Source organism: Salvelinus fontinalis, chromosome 26 (genome assembly GCF_029448725.1).
Source record: "Salvelinus fontinalis isolate EN_2023a chromosome 26, ASM2944872v1, whole genome shotgun sequence".
NCBI lineage: Eukaryota > Metazoa > Chordata > Actinopteri > Salmoniformes > Salmonidae > Salvelinus > Salvelinus fontinalis.
Window position 1 is genome coordinate 33,014,913 of NC_074690.1, and position 25,664 is coordinate 33,040,576.

The following is a 25,664-nucleotide window of genomic DNA, read 5'->3' on the forward strand; positions in this document are numbered from 1 at the left end:
GGTGAGGTTGCCTTAAGCCACTATAGTCCTGGCCCCTGGAACAGCCTGATGGAGCACCTTAGGACCTCAGAAACTGTAGCAATGTTTAAAAAAGATCTTAAGACCCACCTTTTTAGTCAAGCTTTTACTTAGGGTGCTTTTATTTCATTTCACTGCTATTTTATTGTTGTTTTACTCTTTAAATGTCTCACCTTTTATTATTCTCTTTTGTTAAGCACTTTGAAATGCAATCCCGTGTAAGAAATGTGCTCTATAAATAATGTTTGATTTGATACAGTAGTAAAGCATAATTGGAATACCAACATATGCAATAAACTTCACCTGAGATATGCTAATCAAAAATGACATACCAAACTTGTTGCCAGGGGAGCTACTGTAATTGACCACATTCAAAATCCCACCAAATCAAATCGTTTTTTGGGGTACGATGGACTAGTACTGGATTTTTCTACACACTCTCCCCATCAAAATTAAGAATTCTTCCCTGTAGATTAGGTTCCAGCGATTTCATTATTTTCAGATGAAATGAAAGCTGCCAGTTCCTGGCCCACTGGCCTTGTTTCAATTCCCATCCGGCCGCCGCCGTGACACGTGTGCTGTTTCTATTAAGTCTGACTTACTTCCTAGCTGGCGGAGGGGAGGGAAAGGGTGGAGAGGAGGGGAGAGGGGGAATATGCTTCCAAACAGAAAGTGTGTCAGATAAGTGCAGTAGAAAGCGGGTCATCAGTATTACAGGTTCCAGATGTGTCTGTGTGTGAATCCATGCCGGACAAAAGGATGTGGAAAACATAAGTGACAGATTTTGTATATTTTGTTCAAATGAATTGAATTGTAATAGGAGAAGGAGAGTTTGATTTTCAAACCACCCAGCTGCAGTGACCTTTGCGAATATTTTCTGGGTCAGGAGATCAGTCCAACTTCCTCAACTGATTAATTCTTCAATATTGCTAACACACTTGATTTAATATTTTTCTAGTGAAATATTCTGTCAAATATATAATATTTATTTGAATGATTGACTAATCAGTTGCTTACTACTACCCAAGAATATACAGTACGTAGCATGCACTATACTGACCATGAGTAGCAGGAAATGGCATGACACATCTTTCATTTGAAATAGTGACTCTTGTCAGGGGATGAAGCATTGAAATTAAACAGCTCTGATTCACCCAGGTCCTGACCTGACCTCCACAGGCATATTGCATTTACAACTCTCTCTGTCACACACGCACACACACACACACACACACACACACACACACACACACACACACACACACACACACACACACACACACATACAGTACATACACACACAACACACACACACACATACAGTACATACACACACACACACACTTTTTTGACCTGCCAGCAGGAGAGCTACTCTACAATAAAGGGCCGGCTCTGTGGTAGAGATCGATCATCAACCTTTTTCTTTCTAACAAGAACAGCATGGATGTTCTGTCCTCAAATTATTATCGCCTCAGGGAAAAAAAGGATTTACTCTGTAAACGCCACAGCTCTATGTACTCAATAACCGCGCCAGACAGTGACCATACTGTGTCTGTCCTCGTAACACTTGAATCCAGAGACTGTACGGACATGGAGTGGTCTGTCTGTCCTGCCGTGACCTCCCCACGGATGACTCTGATAAAAGGGGGGGAATTTCAACCCGAGTTAAGCATGACTAAATGGAACGTAAAATTCCCTTTTTATGCACTTTTCTCTCTAAGCATATTATGACCTTGAATTTAAGCATGAGAATAGCATGCTAGTCACCCACTATTCGTTTGGGGTAGAGATCATAGAAATGAAGGTGTGGCGGAGGTGTGTCTACATACATGCCGTATTCTGACCTCTGACCTTTACTTTCTTTTCAACAATATAAATAACCCCATTCTCCATGCACTGTAATTTAGAAATTGATAAGAGCTATTGATAAAATATAGGTAAATGAGTAAGCTGTTTGGGTAAATGGATTGTAAATATAAATGACAATTGTTTTAGTTATATTTTACCTTACGATCGCTGCAGACAAATGTGAAACCAGTCATATGGCAGAAAACTGAAGCATATCAACATATCACCTTTTCCACAGTGAATTTAATGAAATGCTAGCCTTATATTTGACACTCAAGCTATAGGCTTCTGTAGCCATAAGCAAGTGACAGTATAGCGCCAAACCTACCGAGTTGATTTTTGATTTCTAGAATGTTTTAATTATATGCCCTTTTCACAGTATTTTTTATCATTTGCATCGTGTTAAATATTAGACACTGTCGGTAGCCACCATCACTTATACCCACATTCATTCGGTTCACGCGACTGGACCGTTGTCATTACAGTTCCATGATTAGTGAGGATGACTTGAGTAGATTTATAGGACTACTGTTCAACCCCTACACTATTCTCACCTTCCAATATTTCATGGAATGGATTATGGCATTTTTTTATTATTCAGAAATACTTACCTAACCCTAAATAATATGCAAGATCAGAGTATTTTTAAAACTTCGTCAGGCTCAGTGGGTCCCCTGCGGGACAGTTGAGCTAACGTAGGCTAATACGATTAGCATGAGGTTGTAAGTAACAAGAACATTTCCCAGGATATAGACATAACTGCACTGTTCAATTTATAGTAGCTATTACAGTGAAATAATACCATGCTATTGTTTGAGGAGAGTGCACAGTTTTGAACATGAAAAGCTATTAATAAACAAATTAGGCACATTTGGGCAGTCTTGATACAACATTTTGAACAGAAATGCAAGGGTTCATTGTATCAGTCTAAAACGTTGCACATACACTGCTGCCATCTAGTGGCCAAAATCTAAATTGCACCCGGACTGGAATGATACGTCATGGAAATTCTCTTGCATTTCAAAGATGATGGTACAATTATTTTAATTTTTTTACGGTTGTTTTTTTCTTTGCATTATCTTTTACCAGATCTAATGTATTATATTCTCCTAGATTCCTTTCACATTTCCACAAACTTCAAAGTGTTTCCTTTCAAATGGAACCAAGAAAATGCATATCCTTGCTTCAGGGCCTGAGCTACAGGCAGTTAGATAAGGGTATGTCATTTTAGATCGAAAATTGGGGAAAAAGGGTCTGATCCTTAAGAGGTTTTTAAATCTAGCAATTGGTGCTGAAAAGGAGACGAATATGTGTATATACATGGCTTTCTTCCATTGATCCCTGATATTCTGAACAGTTCTCTCATATATTCTAGTCCAGTGGTCACCAACCGGTCAATCGCATTTCTGTAAAAAAAATAAAGCCTTGCGTTCCATTTTTTTTATTAGTTTCGTTTTTGGTGGTACTGTAGGGGCACTTCATTCAGCAGCCCTCGCACCGGGAAGGCAAAGTCTTCCCATTTTGAACCATTTCATGTGTATGAAGGTAGAACTCTGCCTCCCCGGCAGGCCTAGACAGCAAATTAAGTGCACCTATAGGCCCGACCGCTGCCCAAATAGATTACTCAGATCACCTTGTCTGCACAGTTTCCTTGAGCCAGACTAAAATGAGGCATCGAACGCGCAGCAACGTTTATACTGTGAGATTTCGAAACTTTTAAAACCATGACTAGAAATAGACACAACGAATACAGCAAAGAGCTGCTGTTTTTATGAGTAAGTTATTCAAGTTGTTATTCAGCACTGTCAGCACTATGTTCAACATTTTTATAAGCCATAAAATGTGCGTTCTCCCTACGTCCACTCGTGCTACAATCAGCATTGCAGCTGCAATGAATGAGTATTGCAAAGTGTTTCAATAAGCTTGTGTTGTTATTATTAGCAGCTTGTGTATTTTTTATATTGGGGAATATTTCACTTTCTCTGGTAATAAGAGTAACAACATTAATTGTTGCATGAGGCAGAAATGATGCAGTGCAACTTGAGTTTCGCTACCAGCTGGAAGACTGTATCCCCTTTTCTCAGTGAAGGGAGGGAGAGCGGAGGGACGGTTAGTCGAGGTAGCCTCACAGCTGCTCCCTCCCCTCAGACTGACCATGAGATGCAGGCCATCAGTCCACTAAAAAGTATTATGCTCACTCAGCTGTGCCTCACAAGTAATACAACAAATGATCTATTACTAGTGTGATCATATGCTGTATCTAGATTTTTTTCAATCGAATTTCAAAATTGTCTGAGAAGAACAACATTGGTAGGGCAATTCAAGCATAGCCAATATGCAGTGATAATGTTTTGGGCCTATAGCCTACGGCACAAACTTATTGCAAAAAGGTAACTGCTATAGAACTGTTAATTGGTTAATGTTGCATAGGCTTTAATTTTTTTTAAATAATGTTTAGAAAACATTTGAGCGGTAGATCTCAGCATGCATTTTGACTCAAAGTAATCTTGACTCTTGAAAAGTTTGGTGACCACTGTTCTTGTGAGTCTGTCGAGAAAATTTGAATTAAAGTTGCACCAATTTTAAAGGTAGTGCTTTAGATAAATGTACTGAAAACCCAATGAATGAAAACCCACTTCCTGGCCAATTCTGTTGGCCAGGAAGTGGGAGGGTCATCAGCGGTTGTATTACATTTATTCAGCGCACGCAAGGGATCCACGCCCATTATGCACCTGCATAAGGTAAGTCTGAATATCAACTACTGAGAAGTGTGTAGGAAAGGCGTACATTTTCTAAGCCTGAATTGGGGCCCAAAATGAATAAGATATATTTTGAATCTAAGTAGAGCCTCTGTTTTGGATTCTTCCAGCGATGGGCATCTATTCTTCCAACACTAAATGGTGAAAGAACAGCTGTTGAGATTGACCTGTTGGTTGCCATGTTCTCACAATGTTAGATATTAATGTTCTAAACACATTTCATGAGAACGTTGCAAGAACAGTCCTGTGTCCAGTTTCTAAGGGTTGGGAGAATATTCCATCAACGTCACATCAAACATACACAACACGGTTGCCATGTTCTCACAATATTAGATATTCATGTTCAAGACATGTTTCTTGAGAACATTGCAAGAACAGTCCTGTGTCCAGTTTTCTGAGGGTTATGCGAATATTCCATCAAAGTCACATCAAACATACACAGAACATTGTTGCCATGTTCTCAGAATGTAAAAAGATATTCATGTTCTAGAACACATTTCATGGGGACGTTGCAAAAATAGTTCCAAAGAAACGTTCTCACATCAACAACAAAAATTCATTACACATTACGCCTTGTTACTGTTGCCAAGCCCATTAGGGCCCTGATTGGTGAACCACTGATTCAGTCAAAGCTCTTTTTGTCTGTTGGCACGGTCAGTGATACACACACATACAGTAGGGCTGTTATGGTGACCGTATTACCGCCACACAGGCGGTCACGAGTCATGATGGCAGTCATATTCCACGTAACTGTTTAGTTACAGTAATTAGGCTTCTCCAAGCTCTGATATTGCTGGTGGTCATTAGTAGCCTACCAAACTTGCTAACAGCCTGGTACTTAGCACTCTATTGTCCCTCTAATCATTCTGACATCAATGCAAATGTAATCATAAAATCGAATCAAACACTTCATGAGAGCCCATGAGCTCATGTTGCGCAACATTTCTATATGCTATGCAATTGCGTTATAAAACAGAGTGATGGCCTCTATTAAAAAGAGGAGGATTCCATCAGCTTTCTATAGGCTAGGCCTACTATATTTATTTCTCAACTTTCCTAATATTAAAGACATTGCTTCTCTTTACAACAGGAGTATGGCATACCTGGCTGGCATGAAAATGAACCACGGGAAAAGCGTCCTCCATTTGCTATTTAAGTGCATAGATGACATGTATTTTTTCCCCCTGCCACTGTTTTTCGAGACAGGTGCATGATAATGGTCCATTCTAAATCAAAACAAATTTCACACATATATTATTTAGTATATGTAAAGACAAGATTAAATCAAGAATAGTCTGTTGGGTGGCAACATTAGCCTCTCACTTGTGAATGATATATTCTCACTTGTGAGGCTATATTAAATACATTTATTAGATGTTTTAAAATGTAGATGTTCCAAAGGTCTGCATCAGTGGATGGTAACCTAGGCATGGAAGTCAGTAGATTCTAAATGTGTTGATGGTATTTAAAAGTAAATTACCGTGAGACCGGCAGTTATTTGCTTGACAATCACTTGCTGACTAAATTTAATGAACACTACAGCCCTACTCACACACACTGCTTTTAATATACAGTGGTTTTAACTTAACAATATTGTATTGTGCATGTTCATTTATACAGAAATGATTATCCAACATTTCTTCACCTGGGATTTGAACTCACAACCTCCTGGTTCATGGCATTTGTACTGTATTTATTATGGATGCCAAGGCAGCAGCTACTCTTCCTGTGGTCCAGCAAAATTAAGGCAGTTATTCATTTAAGAAAATATTACAATACATTTACAACAGATTTCACAACATATTAAGTGTGTGCCCTCAGGCCCTTACTCTACTACCACGTCTACAACACAAAATCCATGTGTACGTGTGTGTATAGTGCATATGGTATCATGTGCCTGTGCCTATGTTTGTGTAGCTTCACAGTCCCTGCTGTTCCATAAGGTGTATTTTTATCTGTTTGTTTAAATCTAATTTTACTGCTTGCATGAGTTACTATTTTTTTTATTTTTTTTATTTTTTATTTTTTAAATTTTATCCCATTTTCTCCCCAATTTTCGTGGTATCCAATCGCTAGTAATTACTACCTTGTCTCATCGCTACAACTCCCGTACGGGCACGGGAGAGACGAAGGTCGAAAGCCATGCGTCCTCCGAAGCACAACCCAACCAGCCGTACTGCTTCTTAACACAGCGCGCCTCCAACCCGGAAGCCAGCCGCACCAATGTGTCGGAGGAAACACCGTGTACCTGGCCCCCCTTGGTTGGCGCGCACTGCGCCCGGCCCGCCACAGGAGTCGCTGGAGCGCGATGAGACAAGGATATCCCTACCGGCCAAACCCTCCCTACCCCGGACGACGCTATGCCAATTGTGCGTCGCCCCACGGACCTCCCGGTCGCGGCCGGCTGCGACAGAGCCTGGGCACGAACCCAGAGACTCTGGTGGCGCAGTTAGCACTGCGATGCAGTGCCCTAGACCACTGCGCCACCCGGGAGGCCCTTGCATGAGTTACTTGATGTGGAATAGAGTTCCATGTAGTCATGGCTCTATGTGGTACTGTGCGCCTCCCATTGTCTGTTCTGGATTTGGGGACTGTGAAGAGACCTCTTGTGGCATGTCTTGTGGGGTATGCATGGGTGTCCGAGCTGTGTGCCAGTAGTTTAGTCAGACAGCTCGGTGCATTCAACATTCCAATACCTCTCATAAGTAAAAGTAGCGATGAGGTCAATCTTGGGGCCAGGAGAGATTGACATGCATATTATTAACATTAGCTCTCTGTGTACATCCAAGGGCCAGCCGTGCTGCCCTGTTCTGAGCCAATTGCAATTTTCCTAAGTCCCTCTTGGTGGCACCTGGCCACACAACTGAACAGTAGTCCAGGTGCGACAAAACTAAGGCCTCTAGGACCTGCCTTGTTGATAGTGCTGTTAAGAATGCATAGCAACACTTTATTATGGACAGACTTCTCCCAATCCTAACTGCTGTTTTAACAATAAGGTTTGACCATGATAGTTTACAATCCAGGGTCATTCCAAGTGGTTTAGTCTCCTCAACTTGCTCAATTACCACATTATTCATTACAAGTTTTAGTTGAGGTTTAGGGTTTGTAAATTATCTTCCTGCTACTCCACCATGTCTATGTCAGTTATCAGTTAAATGGACTATTCTCTCATCATTGATTTTTACTTACTTGAACAATTTAAGGGCTTTCTTTATAGATGTCTAATGTTGGTTGGGGCATATTAACCTTAAACTATACTCGCCCAATAAGCACATGCCCTACAGATCTCTCTTATTGGGACAGTGGTTAGGGTGTTCATCATTGGTGCTGACAGCCTGGGTTCCAGACCTGATAGGGGAATCACCCTACCCTCACATTCTTAGCAATATTTGATCATGTCATGTTTATATGGACATAATGTGTATACAGTTCTTCTCTTTCACACATTTGTGGAACTTTGGCTGCCTCTTTCACACGTTTCTTGAATTTTGGCCAATGTTCCAGAAATGCGTGAAATCCAAAAGAAGGTAAAGAAAAAAGATTTTTAAGCCTTGAGACAATTGAGACATGGATTGTGTATGTGTGCCATTCAGAGGATGAATGAGCAAGAAAAAATATTTAAGTGCTTTTGAATGGGGTATAGTAGTAGGTGCCAGGCGCACTGGTTTCAGTGTGTCAAGAACTGCAACGCTGTTGGGTTTTTCATGCTCAACAGTTTCCCATGTGCATCAAGAATGGTCCACCACCCAAAGGACATCCAGCCAACTTGACACAACTGTGGGAAACATTGGAGTCAACATGGACCAGCATCCCTGTGGAACGCTTTCGACACCTTGTTAAGTTCATATCCCAACAAATTGAGGTTGTTTTGAGGGTAAAAGAGGGTGCAACTCAATATTAGGAAGGTGTTCCTAATGTTTTGTACACTCAATGTATGTTAAAACAATATTTGTGTTAAAAACACTGTCTCTTTTCTAACCATTTTCTGTGTATGTTTGATGGAATATTCTCCTAACCCACAGAAAACTGGACACATTAACGTTTTTGCCACGTTCTCATGAAACGTGTCTAGAACATTATTATCTTATGTTTTGAGAACATAGCAACCATGTTCTATGTATGTTGGTGGGATGTTGATGGAATATTCTCCTAACCCACAGAAAATTGGACGCATTAAACCTCTTAAGGATCCGCCCCTTTTTTTCCCCATTTTCGCCTAAAATGACATACCCAAATCTAACTGCCTGTAGCTCAGGACCTGAAGCAAGGATATGCATATTATTGATACCATTTGAATGGACTTTGAAGTTTGTGGAACTGTGAAATGAATGTTGGAGAATATAACATATTAGATCTGGTAAAAGATACAAAGAAAAAAAACATGATTTTTTTTGATCTTTTTTTGTACCACCATTTTTGAAATGCAAGAGAAAGGCCATAATGTATTATTCCAGCCCAGGTGTAATTTAGATTTTGGCCACTAGATGGCAGCAGTGTATGTGCAAAGTTTTAGACTGAATCAATGAACCATTGCATTCCTGTCCAAAATTCTGTATCAAGACTACCCAAATGTGCCTAATTGGTTTATTAATAACTTTCAAAGTTCATAACTGTAAACTCTCCTCAAACAATAGCCTGGTATTAGTTCAATGTAATAGCTACTGTAAATTGGACAGTGCAGTTAGATCAACAAGAATTGAAGCTTTCTGACAATATCAGATATGTCTATGTCCTGCGAAATGTTCTTGTTACTTACAACCTCATGCTAATTGCATTAGCCTACGTTAGCTCAACCATCCCGCGGGGGGACCCACCGAGATCCTGTAGAGGTTTAATGGTCTTGCAAGGCTCTCATTTAACTTTTCTAGAACAGTCATATCTTAAGTTCTGAGAATACGGTAACCACGTTCTTGATAAATTCTATTTGATATTAAGGAAACGCTCTCTTGTAAACATTCCTTGCAAATCACGGGAACATTCCTATGAAAACGTTAGTTAATGACCTAATTAAACTCTTAAGGGAACGTTCTCTTAAGTTGCGGGAACGTTTGTTGTTAGCTGGGCTTTTATGTAAGTACATTCAGTAAGAGAAAGTGGAGAGAGAAAGAGATAGATGTGGGCGTTGGGGTGAGCTTTGATGTCAATATGCCAACAGCTATATTCCCTGAATACTGTATGCTTTATGCTGCTTCTCCTTCCATACAACAGAAGTGAACGAATATGGATGCCAATAATATTGACTTAAAGCATTATGAATAAGTAAACATAAAGCATAAATTAACCCATTCCTGGGGGGAACAAAAGAACGGTCCCTGTGTCTCTCTCGCTCTGTCTGCCTCTCTTTTTCTCTCTCTACCCCGCCTCTCTCTCCTTTTCTTGCATAAAATCTTCATCAGGAATACATTTACAGGTCCTGGGGGCGAAACAGGTTTTCGACACGACAGCCAATCCACTTATCCACCCACCTATCTGCTGGCCACACTGTGCAAGGGGAGCACACACTTCCCCTAGTTATGCATAAACACACATGTTAGTTGTTACACATTTTAATTTCGTAATGATGAACAACTATCTAACCAACACAAGTCATGACATGAGCAGGTATCCATAGCTACACTGTATCAAGGCAATTGAATAAGATTTCTTCATCAATTTATGACTTACAGTATGTTTGTCAGACTACGTTTCATATGTCCAAGGTTGGAAAAATGGATCCATCCTCATATACAGTGCATCTAAGTACAAACACTGACTGAAGCCCAACGCACACAATGCATAGTCATTACTGTAATAGTCACTGCCTAACTGCCATAGACTAGATCCATATGGATATGTTGGCAATACAGTCCACAACAACAAACCACTGTGGACACCCACACAGCCATAGCTTTGGAGGTCACGGAAAAGAGAGGAAAGCGGCCCATGCTGCCACTCACCCATTGAACTCAAAGAAAATGTTCTAATTTAGGCATTAAACCCAAAACCTTGGCACAAAATAAACAAGTAATATTCGTGCAGGAGCTTCTTTTCTTTGAATTACTAGTCCAAATTTCACACACATATACAAAGCAATCCATATTTCACTAGTTGTAACTCACCCGCTGACCACGACGATGAAGTCCATGATATTCCATCCATTCCTCAGGTAGGAGCCTTTATGGAACACAAAGCCAAGTGCCACCAGCTTGATTCCAAACTCAAAGCAGAAGATCCCGATGAAGTAAGGCTCAGTACACTCCTGTAGAGGAACAGACAACATGGATACATTAGGATATCAGAGGGACAGGAGCCAAGATGGAACCCTATTTACCCTACAAGTGTAGGATCTTAATTTGAGCCATCAGGAAAATAATCCTCCAGCAACAGGACATTTAAATAGTTTTTGGGGTTGATACATTTTTCGTTAGGGCAATTCATGTCTGAAATTTCAAAATGGAAATTAAAAACTTTAGAAGTCTTTTTTAAACACACTACCACTTTAATTTCTTCAGGAAAATTCTCAGCGACAAAATCTGTATATAGTGCCATATGGACCATGGTCAAAAGTAGTGCACTATGATACACTGAGTGTACAAAACATTATGAACACCTGCTCTTTCCATGACATAGACTGACCAGGTGAAAGCTATGTTCTCTTTTTGATGTCACTTGTTAAATCCACTTCAACCAGTGTAGATGAAGGGGAGGTGACAGGTTAAAGAAGCCTTTTCAAGCCTTGAGACATGGATTGTGTATGTGTGCCATTCAGAGGGTGAATGAGCAAAACAAAAAATTCAAGTGCCTTTGAACAGGATATGGTAGCAGGTGCTAGGTGCACCGGTTTGTGTCAATAACTGCACGCCGCTGTGTTTTTCATGCTCAAGTTTTCCTTGTGTATCAAGTATGGTCCACCACCCAAAGGACATCCAGCCAACTTGACACAACTGTGGAAAAGATTGGAGTCAACATGGGCCAGCATCCCTGTGGAACGCTTTCGACACCTTGTAGAGTCCACTAATTGAGGCTGTTCTGAGGGCGAGGGGGGTTGCTGGCCACTTTAGACTGTACAAAACAGTAAAAGAAAGGTAGGTAAACTTACTGTTTTTTAACCAATAGGCCTACAAAATAAAAATTGTAGTAGTTCTCAGTCACATGAATTGCAATGTAATACAATGACTCTCTTGTAAATAACATCTGTAGATAATTCTTAATGAAATGAACTGTGTCACATTTAACTCTGTAACCCATTTACTGTAAGTTTAAAACACTATAGTGAATAGGGGGGCATTTGAGATGCAGCCTAAAAGTCTAATAGAAACCAATCAGGGCCTGTAGTCTCACCAGTCTTTTGGCCATGGGAGTCTTGTCCTCCCCAGGAAGATGTTGCTCCAGGGCCAGAACGATGCAGTTGGCCGTGATGGTCGCCAGGATCACCCACTCAAACGGTGTAAGAGCCATAAGGTTAAGGAAAGGGCTTTTTTACACTATCATATACAGTACACAACAATCATTTAACAAACAGATGATAGTGATAATGCTAATCATATTGGTGTTGTGGGGAGGGAGCTTATCATTACAATGGAATCTGTTATACTTCTATGGCTGTGGATGCTGGTAGTTCCAGTAAAATGAAAACTGGATGGATGGACGATGGAATGGTTGATTAAGAGAATGGCATCGAAACAAAGCAATCAGAGATAATACAGTATCCATGGCAACATTACAGTAACGGTTATCTGAGTGTGCTCAAAAGTCACTTTGACCTGACAGCCTCTTCCCACAGGATAACTCTTTGAGGGACATGCTGGATGTGAAATGTGATACCCACAGACTTGCTGCTGCATCGCTGTGTGTATGTGGCCGTGCGTGTGTGTGCATGTGTGTGTGTGTGTGTGTGTGTGTGTGTGTGTGGGTGTGTGTGTATGAGAGACTGTGTTTGTCTTGGCTATCGTAAGAGGCGCCACATGGAACACTCGCTCCATCATTATTCATTTCTAGCCTTGAGTGAAAATGGTGTCACTAACTCACTGAGGTAGGATGTGGCGGGGGCCTCTGGGAGCTACTGTGAATGAGTCCACATGTCAGCACGACTCAAACTATTTAAAAATAGCCAATCCAGAGAACAAAATAATACTCCTCAAAAAAATAATACTCTGCAGATTCATGACTCCCATTAGTCACTCACAGTCACGTGAATGAATACTCACCACCAACTAACAGACCTGGGCTCACAAAATATTGTTTTCTTTCAAATATTTTAAGTGTTTGATTGAACCTGCCTGGAAGTGCCATGTGTATACCATGTGCACTTTGGCGACGATTCTATTAGGTCCATTGCCTCACAAATACTCAATCAAGTGCAGAAAATAAAATACTATCTGGTCCTGAACACTCACAGTCTCGCCTTTAAACCTCCAACCCTTTGCGTTCAACTTGCCTTGACCACTCAGGTCCCAGACCCACACAACAACTAGGATGGTGGTTAGATAACAGCAAGCAGGAGAGTGACACAATGTATGAGTATGACGATACTCAAAAGAGCAGTGTATTGCATTATGGAATCAATGCAATATCTGCATGGCTAGAATGTAAAGCACAAGAACGTATTAGTACAGATGTAGGATCTTAATTTGAGCCAGTTTCATACAGCAAAAGTATCTGCAATGACCAACAAGGACAGATATTCGTGTCGCAAAATACAAAAGTGAAAAGAATAATGCATTTGTCCTGACTCATACTCTTGTTTATATTCCATCATGCACAAAGGCAGCAGAGATATGCTTACAACCTAGGCCTGTTAACTTCAGTGAGCACAACCAGCTCACATTCATACAGCATTTTATTGCACAATAGGTACAACTATGGGTTTGAGGGAGATGGATAAAGGTACAGAAGGTAGACCAGCTATTTAAAGTAGTCAAGAAAAATGGAAAATGGGGCCTAGTAACAGTCCAATGAAATCTAAAGAACTACAGTGATGACTGAGGACAGCCATTACATAACATAACCTGCAACTAAATTCACTAAATTCCAAAAGTGAAACATTTGTAGAATAGCGCACCAGATAAGAATGGCGCTTTCCATGGTGCTGAACTGCACAAAAGTCAGTGTATCGCCGAATTTTAGACAACGGAAAACTACTCTTAAGTGCTGTGATATTCAGGAGGTAAGCTTTATAATGAGTATTTAAAGTATAAGGAAGGATATGGCCATTCTATGATCCTCTTGGCAGTTTTCCGAATTAAATTGTCCTCGGCGAATATAAAGAGTGACCTGTTGACGGTGAGGCAGTTCTGCCGGTGGGGTATAGGGTTGTAAAGAGCCATGGTGCGCGCCCTCGCTGCTTTGGTTTGTTTCAGCGTCCCCGACCCTGTCCCTGACCCTGTACCTGAAGCCGTGTCCCCGCCGTCCTCCCCGCGCTCCGGGTCCCCGGAGTCTCGAGAATCCATCGCCATCTGAACCTCTTCTCCAAACCGAGCCATTCTATGAAAGAAAAAACGATGATCAGCCTTGCTAAATGTTGTTTTCTTGTATATCAAAGCATGAAAAATCTAATGGATTGAAATAGTAAAAGATCCCCTTTCAATCCATTGACAGCCTGAGACGACCTTCTGGAGCACCAAAATTATCCCTTAAAAAGTTATATGTAATTTCATTCCATGCTGAAGTAAATTACAAAAGGTCAAATTCGTGAGGCGTCTTAATACAAATTCCACAATGTATAACGATTCGGTTACACGGATTGTAAAATATCTCAATCTATAGCCTATCAATCGTCCCATCTGTCCAGGCGAGTGAAAAGTGATTGTCAGCCTCGCTCCAGGCAAGTTTCAACATAAGCAAATCATTGGATCCACCGACTTTCTAAAAATTATTAACTTGGATTACGTACACTATAGAATGCATGTTTAGCTAAACCCAGTTGATCTTCGTTAGATAATGAAATACTCGTCTCCAACAACTTTAAGCATCTCCTCTCGTCCAGCCAAATTCGATATTGGTAACTTTCCGAAACGATTGGTGTACTAACACATTTTTGCATTCCTCTATCCGCTTATCAATCAGAAATGTAATTGTTTCTGGAGAGAGAAACATTTGATGCGATAATACTGGTTTGATAGGCGCACGCTTATCTTTCAATATGATCACCTGCCTCTAAATGCGCTGCGAGCGCAAGCTACCGCACGCTTGCGCATCGCAACCCCCTCCCACGTCTTTCAGTATGACAATTTTCAACATCCATCTCAATGAGAATTATCATGAGATAGAAAAATCATATTTCCGTTTCCATGGCAATACATCTTTCAGCGTTCAATGATATACGCTGACATTTTCTCAAAATTGTCACTTTCCAAAAATACACATGAACTATGCATTATATAAATCCATTATCCAGACCATTTGCAGGTCCTTGTAAGTTCTAAATGTATAGCAAGAGGCATAATTCATAAGGTGGTGGGTAGAAGGGTGGGCTGAAATCGCCTTTGAAATTTAAGGAACACATTAGGAATCCTATCTGTGAGCATTATGTTATAGTAAAATACAGGTAGATACACATACTGTAGGCCTCTTTCTCTGAAATGCATTTCAAAACGTTTTCTGCTTAACACGAGGTGTGCCATTGGTACCACTAGGCGACAGTCATTGCATCAGAGAACACACCATCAACATGAACTGTAGGGGTTTCTATAGAACCACTAACACGACACTAGCCTCCCACTGGGCACCAACTGGTTAAATCAACGTTGTTAATGTATTGTGATGTGGAATCTACATGGACAATACATTGGATTTGAAAAAGTAGTCAACTGTTGTTTCGAGTGTAACATTTCTACCATAGGATTATGTCTTCAGGGTAAGCAATTTTCAACATAGACAAACCTTAAAACAACGTTTAAAACAATATTTTCTAAGTAATATCCACTATAAGAAAAAAAACTATAGGCCGGGAAGGACCTTCTACTTAACAGAGCAAATTAAATGTAACCATCAATACTACTGTATATCATCAATTGAGCTTTTTAAGCCTATATAGCATTTGGAAAGTCATCAACAGCTATTGTTAAAATTCAGCCCAGGATTCAACTAAAAACGTTGGTTGATTTCAAATGGAATCTACAAGTTCATAATAAATATGTTGGATTCATCTCTCCATCTCAACCAAAAATCTAAGTTAAAGAATAAGACAGTGGCGACCAGTCATTCAGGGCAGGAGAGGTGGCAACCCGTAATTGATTTATTTTTATTTCACCTTTATTTAACCAGGTAGGTCAGTTGAGAACAAGTTCTCGTTTACAACTGCAACCTGGCCAAGATGAAGCAAAGCAATGTGACACAAACAGCCAATAACACAATAGAAAAGTCTATATACAGTGTGCGCAAATGAGGTAAGATTAGGGAGGTAAGGCAATAAATAGGCCGTAATGGCGAAATAATTACAATTTAGCTAGTAAACACTGGAGTGATGGATGTACAGAAGATGAATGTGCAAGTAGAGATACTGGGGTGCAAAGGAGGGAAAAAAAAGAAAAAAAAATGGGGATGAGGTAGTTGGATGGTGGGTAGTATATGGGGCTTTGGTGACAAAACGGATGGCACTGTGATAGACTGCATCCAGTTTGCTGAGTAGGGTGTCGGAGGCTATTTTGTAAATGACATCGCCAAAGTCAAGGATCGGTAGGATAGTCAGTTATACGAGGGTATGTTTGGCAGCATGAGTGAAGGATGCTTTGTTGCGAAATAGGAAGCAGATTCTAGATTTAATTTTGGATTGGAGATGCTTAATGTGAGTCTGGAAGGAGAGTTTACAGTCTAGCCAGACACCTAGGTATTTGTAGTTGTCCACATATTCTAAGTCAGAACCGTCCAGAGTAGTGATGCTAGATGGGTGGGCAGGTGAGGGCAGCGATCGGTTGAAGAGCATGCGTTTAGTTTAACTTGGATATAAGAGCAGTTGGAGGTCACGGAAGGAGAGTTGTATGGCATTGAAACTCGTCTGGAGGTTAGTTAACACAGTGTCCAAAGAAGGGCCAGATGTATACAGAATGGTGTCGTCTGCGTAGAGGTGGATCAGAGAATCACCAGCAGCAAGAGCGACATCATTGATATATACAGAGAAGAGAGTCGGCCCGAGAATTGCACCCTGTGGCACCCCCATAGAGTCAACCAGAGGTCTGGACAACAGGCCCTCCAATTTGACACAATGAACTCTGTCTGAGAAGTAGTTGGTGAACCAGGCAAGGCAGTCATTTGAGAAACCAAGGCTGTTGAGTCTGCCGATAAGAATGCGTTGATTGACAGAGTCGAAAGCCTTGGCCAGGTCGATGAATACGGCTGCACAGTTTTGTCTTTTATCGATGGTGGTTACGATATCATTTAGGACCTTGAACGTGGCTGAGGTGCACCCATGACCAGCTCGGAAACCAGATTGCATATCAGAGAAGGTATTGTGGGATTCGAAATGGTCTGTTTGTTAACTTGGCTTGTTAACTTGGCTTTCGAAGACCTTAGAAAGGCAGGGTAGGATGGATATAGGTCTAGAGTGTCACCCCCTTTGAAGAGGGGGATGACCGCAGCAGCTTTCCAATCTTTGGGGATCTCAGATGATACGAAAGAGAGGTTGAACAGGCTAGTAATAGCGGTTGCAACAATTGCGGTGGATCATTTTAGAAACAAAGGGTCCAGATTGTCTAGCCCAGCTGATTTGTAGTGGTCCAGATTTTTCTGCTATTTCAGAACATCAGCTATCTGGATTTGGGTGAATGAGAATTGGGGGAGGCTAGGGCAAGTTGCTGTGTGGGGTGCAGAGCTGTGGACCTGGGTAGAGGTAGCCAGGTGGAAAGCATGGCCAGCCGTAGAAAAATGAGCCCCAGGGTTTAGCTAAAAAAAAAACACACACATATATGTATATATACTACCGTTCAAAAGTATGGGGTAACTAGAAGTCCAGCATCCCGGAGTCGCCTCTTCATTGACGTTGAGACTGGTGTTTTGCAGGTGCTATTTAATGAAGCCGCCAGGTGAGGACTTGTCAGGCATCTGTTTCTCAAACTAGACACTCAAATGTACTTGTCCTCTTGCTCAGTTGTGCACCATGGCCTCCCACTCCTCTTTCTGTTCTGGTTAGAGCCAGTTTGCGCTGTTCTGTGAAGGGAGTAGTACACAGCGTTGTACCAGATTTTCAGATTTTTGGCAATTTCTCACATGGAATAGCCTTCATTTCTTAGAACAAGAATAGACTGACGAGTTTCAGAAGAAAGGTCTTCATTTCTGGCCATTTTGAGCCTGTAATCGAACCCTCTAATGCTGATGCTCCAGATACTTAACTAATCTAAAGAAGGCCAGATTTATTGCTTCTTTAATTAGCATAACAGTTTTCAGCTGTGCTAATATAATTGCAAAGGGGTTTTCTAATGATCAATTAGCTTTTTAAAATTATAAACTTGGGTTAGATAACACAACGTGCCATTGGAACACAGGAGTGATGGTTGCTGATAATGGACCTCTGTACGCCTATGTGCATATTCCATTAAAAATCAGCTGTTTCCAGCTACAATAGTCTTTCACAACATTAACAATGTCTACACTGTATTTCTGATCAATTTGATGTTATTCTAATGGACAATTTTTATATTTTTCTTTTTAAAAACAAGGACATGTCTATGTGACCCCAAACTTTTGAACAGTAGTGTAAATATATTTTTTGTTGTTGCTTGTTTTGCATGTTATTTTGGCATTAATATGTGTCACGCATCAGTTTGCAAACAATGTATGAAAGAAAATCATTGTTTTAATTAAACCGCATACAAACAAGGTCTCTTTTTTGCTTTCTTGAGTTAGGCAGCTCCAAAATGCAGGTGTTTCAGCCTAACCCAGTGCTTTTTGTGGTGGTGGGGCAGCCGGCGGAAAATACGGAGCGTAGGGGTTGGTGATGTTCTCTAATTGTGCTGTGATTGACTCAATGTTCTGTCACTCATTGGGGACACTACGTCACTGGAAAATCTATGGGTAGACCTCGAAAATTCAAGCCCCTTGGGTGCTGCCATTGAGTTACATTATAAGTGCCCATCCAAGAAGGCTCAAGATTATTGGCCACAGATAAAATTACGTAAAGTCACGTTGTATCTACCGTAGCTTTGATTGGACTGATCATGTCAACATCATACTTTCAAACTCTTAGCTAGCAAGCTAGCAGGCATCATCGTGAATCAAGTCAACAATCTACTGGCAAATCCTTTTCAATCCTTGTCATATGAAGAGAAATTATGAAGAGAAATGACAGATAAAACATATCGGTGCTCATCGGCCATTGTTGGCCAAGTTGGAAATCACAAATTCAACAATGAGCGGTTTGGAAGGAATCAGTGGCTAACTGCAAGCATTGCAAAGCAATCACTAGCCTGCTATTCCATGGCATGGGGGTATGGTCCAAATCTGTGTTTAAGGGTCTCTTTTCCAAGCTTAAAAGGATACATATTCAACATTGGCAATGCTGTCAATCCAGCAGGACTTCTGCTGCGTCCAAAAATAACTGGAAACTTGGAATGCTCAGACTTCAATGAGTTCAAGACAACTTGGAACTCTGAAAAAAACAGCCTCCGACTGGGAAAATACGTATTGAACGGTCATCCAACTCGGAATTTCTAGTTGATAACTTGGGCCTCTTTCTAGAGCTCCGACCTGAAGATCACTGATGTTGTGATTCAACCTGTTTTTTTTCTAGTTCACAGTTGTCTTGAAGCACCATAAATCCAGAGAATGCCAGACTTTGATTATAAAGTTTGATGGAAAAATTTGCCCATGAAGGACTGCCACGCCACCTTCCTCTTCAAGTGAACAAAGCACAACAAGGTGAGTCCAAAAATGTCTTGTATGCTGCTGCATAAATTATGTAATATGCCAGGGAGATGTGTATACTGTAGCTAAGAAATTAATACTAAGTGTATGTTGTGTAGTAAGCTGTTAGTAGGCCATGTGCCTCACCCTAATCATTTGGGACCTTTCCCCTCTTCATTTTGCTACTGTTCTGACTTGGTGGTGCACATGTAGCCTACAACCTGTTTTAGAGAAATGTCATCATTAAATATGTTGAGAGCTTTTATTGTCTGCTTATAATCCCCTTTATTTATCCTACGATTCTGACTTGGTGTACAGGGAGAATACCGTAAGAACGGCCCATGTTCTGAATTCTGTCGCTGTACATTTCAAAAGTGCTGAACAAATGGTTATTTTGACTGCATCCGTCCTAGCTTGCTCATTAATGTCTTAATTGAAATTACGGATTGCCTTTTATACGCGCGTCGTCCCCTTATGCCATAGTTTGTACACCTCAATTGTCAAAAGAAACCACATTTGTTTAAGCAGGTCAGCCATATCAGATATGTTTTTTTAAAAGGCAGAAAATTAGGCTGAATGAACTGTTTCGCTGCCAGAAAAGGCTCCGATGATAGCCAGGGGTAGCAGTAGTAAGGTGTTGGAACTGCTGTTGGTACAGCTTTATGTATGCCCTAACAGTTTGTGGGCACTGCTTGTCACCGTTATAGTGAAATTAATGTATTGTGTAGTGTTGTACTGTGTATTGGCTTTGCTATAAAAAATAATAATAATTTGCCCCACCAAGATTTACATGCTAAAATTGCCACTGGAATAGGATTAAATCAAATCAAACTGTATTTAAAGTGCATTTAAAGTTTGATTTGACCCTATTCTTTAACTTAGATTTTTGGTTGAAATGGAGACAAATTATTAATTTGTAGACAAACTGGAATTAAAGCCAGACTCAGTGGCATAGATGGAGCTATCCAAGCAGAAGAAACATCTCAAATCAAATCAAACTTTATTTGTCACGTGCAGAATACAACAAGTGTAGACCTTCCCGTGAAATGCTTACTTACAAGCCCTTAACCATGAGTGCAGTTCAAGAAGAGTTAAGAAAATACTTACCAAATAAACTAAAGTAAAAAATAATAAAACTTAACACAATAAAATAACAATAACGAGGCTATATACAGGGGGTACCGGCACCGAGTTAGTGTGCAGGGGTACAGGTTAGTTGAGGTAATTTGTACATGTAGGTAAGGGTGAAGTGACTATGCATAGATAATAAACAGCCAGTATAAAATAAATGATGGGGGGGGGTCAATGTAAATAGTCCAGTGGCCATTTGATTAATTGTTCAGAAGTCTAATGGCTTGGGGGTAGAAGCTGTTAAGGAGCCTTTTGGTCCTAGACTTGGCGCTCCGGTACCGCTTGCCCGTACGGTAGCAGAGAAAACAATCTATGTCTTGGGTGACTGGAGTCTCTGACAGTTTTATGGGCTTTCCTCTGACACCGCCTATTATATAGGTCCTGAATGGCAGGAAGCTTGGCCCCAGTGATGTATTGGGCCATACGCACTACCCTCTGTAGCGCCTTATGGTCAGATGCCGAACAGTTTCCAAACCAGGTGATGATGCAACCGGTCAGGGTGCTCTCGATGGTGCAGCTATAGAACTTCTTGAGGATATGGGGACCCATGCCAAATCCTTTCAGTCTCCTGAGGGGGAAAAGGTGTTGTCATGCCCTCTTCACGACTGTCTTGGTGTGTTTGGAGCATGATAGTTTGTTGGTGATGTGGACAGCAAGGAACTTGAAACTCTTGACCCGCTCCACTACAACCCCATCGATGTTAATGGGGGCCTGTTCGGCCCGCCTTTTCCTGTAGTCCACGATCAGCTCCTTTGTCTTGCTCACATTGAGGGAGAGATTGTTGTCCTGGCACCACACTGCCAGTTCTCTGACCTCCTCCCTATAGGCTGTCTCATCATTGTCAGTGTTGTGTCGTCAGAAAACTTAATGATAGTGTTGGAGTTATGTTTGGCCACGCAGTCATGGGTGATCAGCGAGTACAGGAGGGGAGTAAATACACACCCCGGAGGGTCCCCAGTATTGAGGATCAGTGTGGCAGACATGTTGTTGCCTACCCTTACCACCTGGGGGCTGCCCGTCAGGAAGTCCAGGATCCAGTTGCAGAGAGAGGTGTTTAGTCCCAGGGTCCTTAGCTTAGTGATGAGTTCCTCTCCTTTAAATGTTGATATTTGTTTGCGTTGACAGCCAAACACAATTCAGTAACGCTTTTGCAATATGGTAAATAGCCTATTAACTTATGATATTGTTGGATTCAAATCTGCATCTCAACCAAAACATACCAGTTAAAGAAATCAAATAATAGGATTAAGCCAGTGGCTCAGATCTAACTATCCAAACAGTATAGTTCATATTTGGTTGCGTTGTCACCAAGCATAATTCAATATATTAGGTAGTGTCACGTTCCTGACCTGTTTTCTGTTAGTTTTGTATGTGTTAGTTGGTCAGGACGTGAGTTTGGGTGGGCAGTCTATGTTTTCTGTTTCTATGTTTGTTTAAGGGTTGCTTGGTATGGCTCTCAATTAGAGGCAGGTGTTTGGCGTTTCCTCTAATTGAGAGTCATATTAAGGTAGGTTGTTTCACATTGTTTGTTGTGGGTGGTTGTCTCCTGTGTCTGTGTATGTCGTTGCGCCACATGGGACTGTTTCGGTTTTGTTTGTTCGTTCGTTTTATGTAGGCAGTTTTCGTGTTCATGCGTTCTTCGTGTTTCATGTGAGTTCGTCGTTCAGGTCTGTCTACAACGTTTATTTGTTTTGTAACTTCAAGTGTTCGTTCGTGTTTTCTGTTTTGTTTATTAAACATTATGTCTAAGTATCACGCTGCGTCTTGGTTCAATCCATGCTCCTCCTCTTCGGATGAAGAGGAAGAGGAGAACCGTTACAGAACCACCCACCATTCCAGAACCAAGCAGCGGGACCACGAACTGTGGTCCACTAAACAGGAATCCTGGACATGGGATGAAGTATTGGAGGGAAAAGGACACTGGGCTCACATTGGGGAATATCGCCGCGCTCGTGAGGAGATGAAAGCAGCGAGAGCCCAGGATCGGTGGTATGAGGAGGCAGCATTGAGACGTGGCTGGAAGCCGGAGAATCAAGCTCAAAACCGGAGATATGAAGGTACGCGGCTAGCAAGGAAGCCCGAGAAGAAACCCCAAACATTTCTTGGGGGGGGCTAAGAGGTAGTGGGCCAAGGGCAGGTAGGAGACCTGGGCCCACTTCCCAGGCTAACCGTGGAGAGCGGGAGTACGGGCAGACGCCGTGTTACGCAGTAGAGCGCACGGTGTCTCCTGTACGTGTGCATAGCCCGGTGCGGGTTATTCCACCTACCCGCACTGGTAAGGCTAGATTGAGCATTGAGCCAAGTGCCATGAAGCCGGCTCTACATATCTGGCCACCAGTACGTCTCCTTGGGCCGGCTTACATGGCACCAGCCTTACGCATGGTGTCCCCGGTTCGCCTACATAGCCCGGTGCGGGTTATTCCACCTCCCCGCACTGGTCAGGCGACAGGGAGCATTCAACCAGGTAAGGTTGGGCAGGCTCAGTGCTCAAGGGAGCCAGTATGCGTGCACGGTCCGGTATTTCCGGCGCTACCTTCCCGCCCCAGCCCAGTACCACCAGTGCCTACACCACGCACCAGGCTTCCAGTGCGTTTTCAGAGCCCTGTTCCTCCTCCACCCACTCTCCCTATGGTGCGTGTCTCCAGCCCAGTGCCTCCAGTTCCGGCACCACGCACTAAGTCACCTGTGTGTCTCCGGAGCCCTGTACACACTGTTCCTTCTCCCCGTACTCGTCCTGATGTGCGTGCCCTCAGGCCGGTGCCACCAGTGCCGGTACCACGCACCAGGCAAATAGTACGCTTTGAGAGTCCAGTGTGCCCTCTCCATGCTCCCCACACTCGCCCTGATGTGCGTGCCCTCAGCCCGGTACCTCCAGTTCCGGTACCACGCACCAGGCCTATAGTGCGCATTGAGAGTCCAGTGTGCCTTGTTGTTGTTCCCCGCACTAGCCTGAAGGTGCGTGTCCTTAGCCCGGTGCCTCCAGTTCCGGCATCACGCACCAGATCTACAGTGCGTCTCATCCGGCCAGAGCCATCCGTCTCACCAGCGCCATCTGAGCCATCCGTCTCACCAGCGCCATCTGAGCCATCCGTCTGCCCAGTGCCGTCTGAGCCATCCGTCTGCCCAGTGCCGTCTGAGCCATCCGTCTGCCCAATGCCGTCTGAGCCATCCGTCTGCCCAGTGCCGTCTGAGCCATCCGTCTGCCCAGTACCGTCTGAGCCATCCGTCTGTCCCGAGCCATTAGAGCCGCCCGTCTGTCCCGAGCCGTCAGAGCCGTTAGTCAGTCAGGAGCCGCTAGAGCCATTCGTCAGTCAGGATCTGCCAGAGCCGCCAACCAGACAGGATCTGCCAGAGCCGCCAACCAGACAGGATCTGCCAGAGCCGCCAACCAGACAGGATCTGCCAGCGCCGCCAACCAGACAGGATCTGCCAGAGCCGCCAACCAGACAGGATCTGCCAGAGCCGCCAACCAGACAGGATCTGCCAGAGCCGCCAACCAGCCATGAGCGTCCAGAGCCGTCAGCCAGCCATGAGCGTCCAGAGCCGTCAGCCAGCCATGGGCGTCCAGAGCCGTCAGCCAGCCATGGGCGTCCAGAGCCGTCAGCCAGCCATGGGCGTCCAGAGCCGTCAGCCAGCCATGGGCGTCCAGAGCCGTCAGCCAGCCATGAGCGTCCAGAGCCGTCAGCTAGTCATGAGCGTCCAGAGCTGCCATGTATCCAGAACTGCCCTTCAGTCCGGAGCTACCTCTCTATCTTGACTTACCTCTCTGTCTTGAGCTATCTCTCTGTAGTGAGCTACCTTATCCTGGTGCTGCCCCTTATTTTGAAGTTACCTATTAAGTTAAGTAGGTGTAAGAGGAGGGTGGTCATTTTAAGGGGGCGTAAGCTGGGATTGACTATGGTGGGGTGGGGACCTCGCCCAGAGCCTGAGCCACCACTGTGGTCAGACGCCCACCCAGACCCTCCCCTAGACTTTTGGTGGTGCGTTCGGAGTACGCACCTTGAGGGGGGGGGGGGGGGTTATGTCACGTTCCTGACCTGTTTTCTGTTAGTTTTGTATGTGTTAGTTGGTCAGGACGTGAGTTTGGGTGGGCAGTCTATGTTTTCTGTTTCTATGTTTGTTTAAGGGTTGCCTGGTATGGCTCTCAATTAGAGGCAGGTGTTTGGCGTTTCCTCTAATTGAGAGTCATATTAAGGTAGGTTGTTGCACATTGTTTGTTGTGGGTTGTTGTGTCCTGTGTCTGTGTATGTCGTTGCGCCACATGGGACTGTTTCGGTTTTGTTTGTTCGTTCGTTTTATGTAGGCAGTTTTCGTGTTCATGCGTTCTTCGTGTTTCATGTGAGTTCGTCGTTCAGGTCTGTCTACAACGTTTATTTGTTTTGTAACTTCAAGTGTTCGTTCGTGTTTTCTGTTTTGTTTATTAAACATTATGTCTAAGTATCACGCTGCGTCTTGGTTCAATCCATGCTCCTCCTCTTCGGATGAAGAGGAAGAGGAGAACCGTTACAGGTAGGAATTTCATCGATCAAATATTACCCAATTCTCCACGTTGATATTACATGGTGTGTCCAGTGTGCTTGGTACCAGTCTTTTGAGCTAACATTGCACTCCTACTCCATGTCAAATGCCAAAGAAATCTTCAAAAGATATTGGCACCCCTATTTTCAATACTTTGTGCACCCTCCCCTTGCTAGGAGGGTGCACTTTTTATATAATGTTTTATGAGATTGAAGAACACATTGTGAGGGATCTTAGACCATTCCTCATTACAGCATCTTACCTGATCCTTGATATCCTTCGGTCTGCGCTTATCAACTGTGCTCTTCAATTTAAACCTCAGGTTTTCAATGGGGTTTAAATCCGGAGACTGAGATGGGAATTGGAAAATGTAGATTTTGTGGTGAATTAACCATTTCTTTGTAAATTGTATGTGTGCTTGGGGTCATTGTCTTGCTGGAAGATCTACTTGTGGTCTGGTTTCAGCCTCCTGGCAGAGGCAACCAGGTTTTGGGCTATAATGTCCTGGTACTTAGTAGAGTTCATGATGATGTAGACCTTAACAGGGGCCCTAGGACCAGTTGAAGCAAAACAGCC

General features: G+C 42.7%; 1 protein-coding gene across 6 annotated transcripts in view; it reads right to left on the reverse strand.

Annotated features, from left to right (window-relative positions):
* The window catches only part of LOC129824140 (voltage-dependent R-type calcium channel subunit alpha-1E-like), a 100,847-nt gene that overhangs the window by 67,819 nt on the left and 7,364 nt on the right, over nucleotides 1–25,664 (reverse strand). For 5 of the 6 annotated variants that reach the window (XM_055883521.1, XM_055883520.1, XM_055883519.1 and 2 more), the window contains exons 3-5: nucleotides 13,811–14,087; nucleotides 11,946–12,050; nucleotides 10,724–10,863 (exon numbers count right to left, since the gene is read on the reverse strand). In XM_055883521.1, the coding sequence (XP_055739496.1) occupies nucleotides 10,724–10,863; nucleotides 11,946–12,050; nucleotides 13,811–14,087 (522 nt within the window). Of the gene's footprint in view, nucleotides 1–10,723; nucleotides 10,864–11,945; nucleotides 12,051–13,810; nucleotides 14,088–14,496; nucleotides 14,783–25,664 lie in introns of those variants that run through there. The other variant, XM_055883523.1, reaches the window with a different exon arrangement.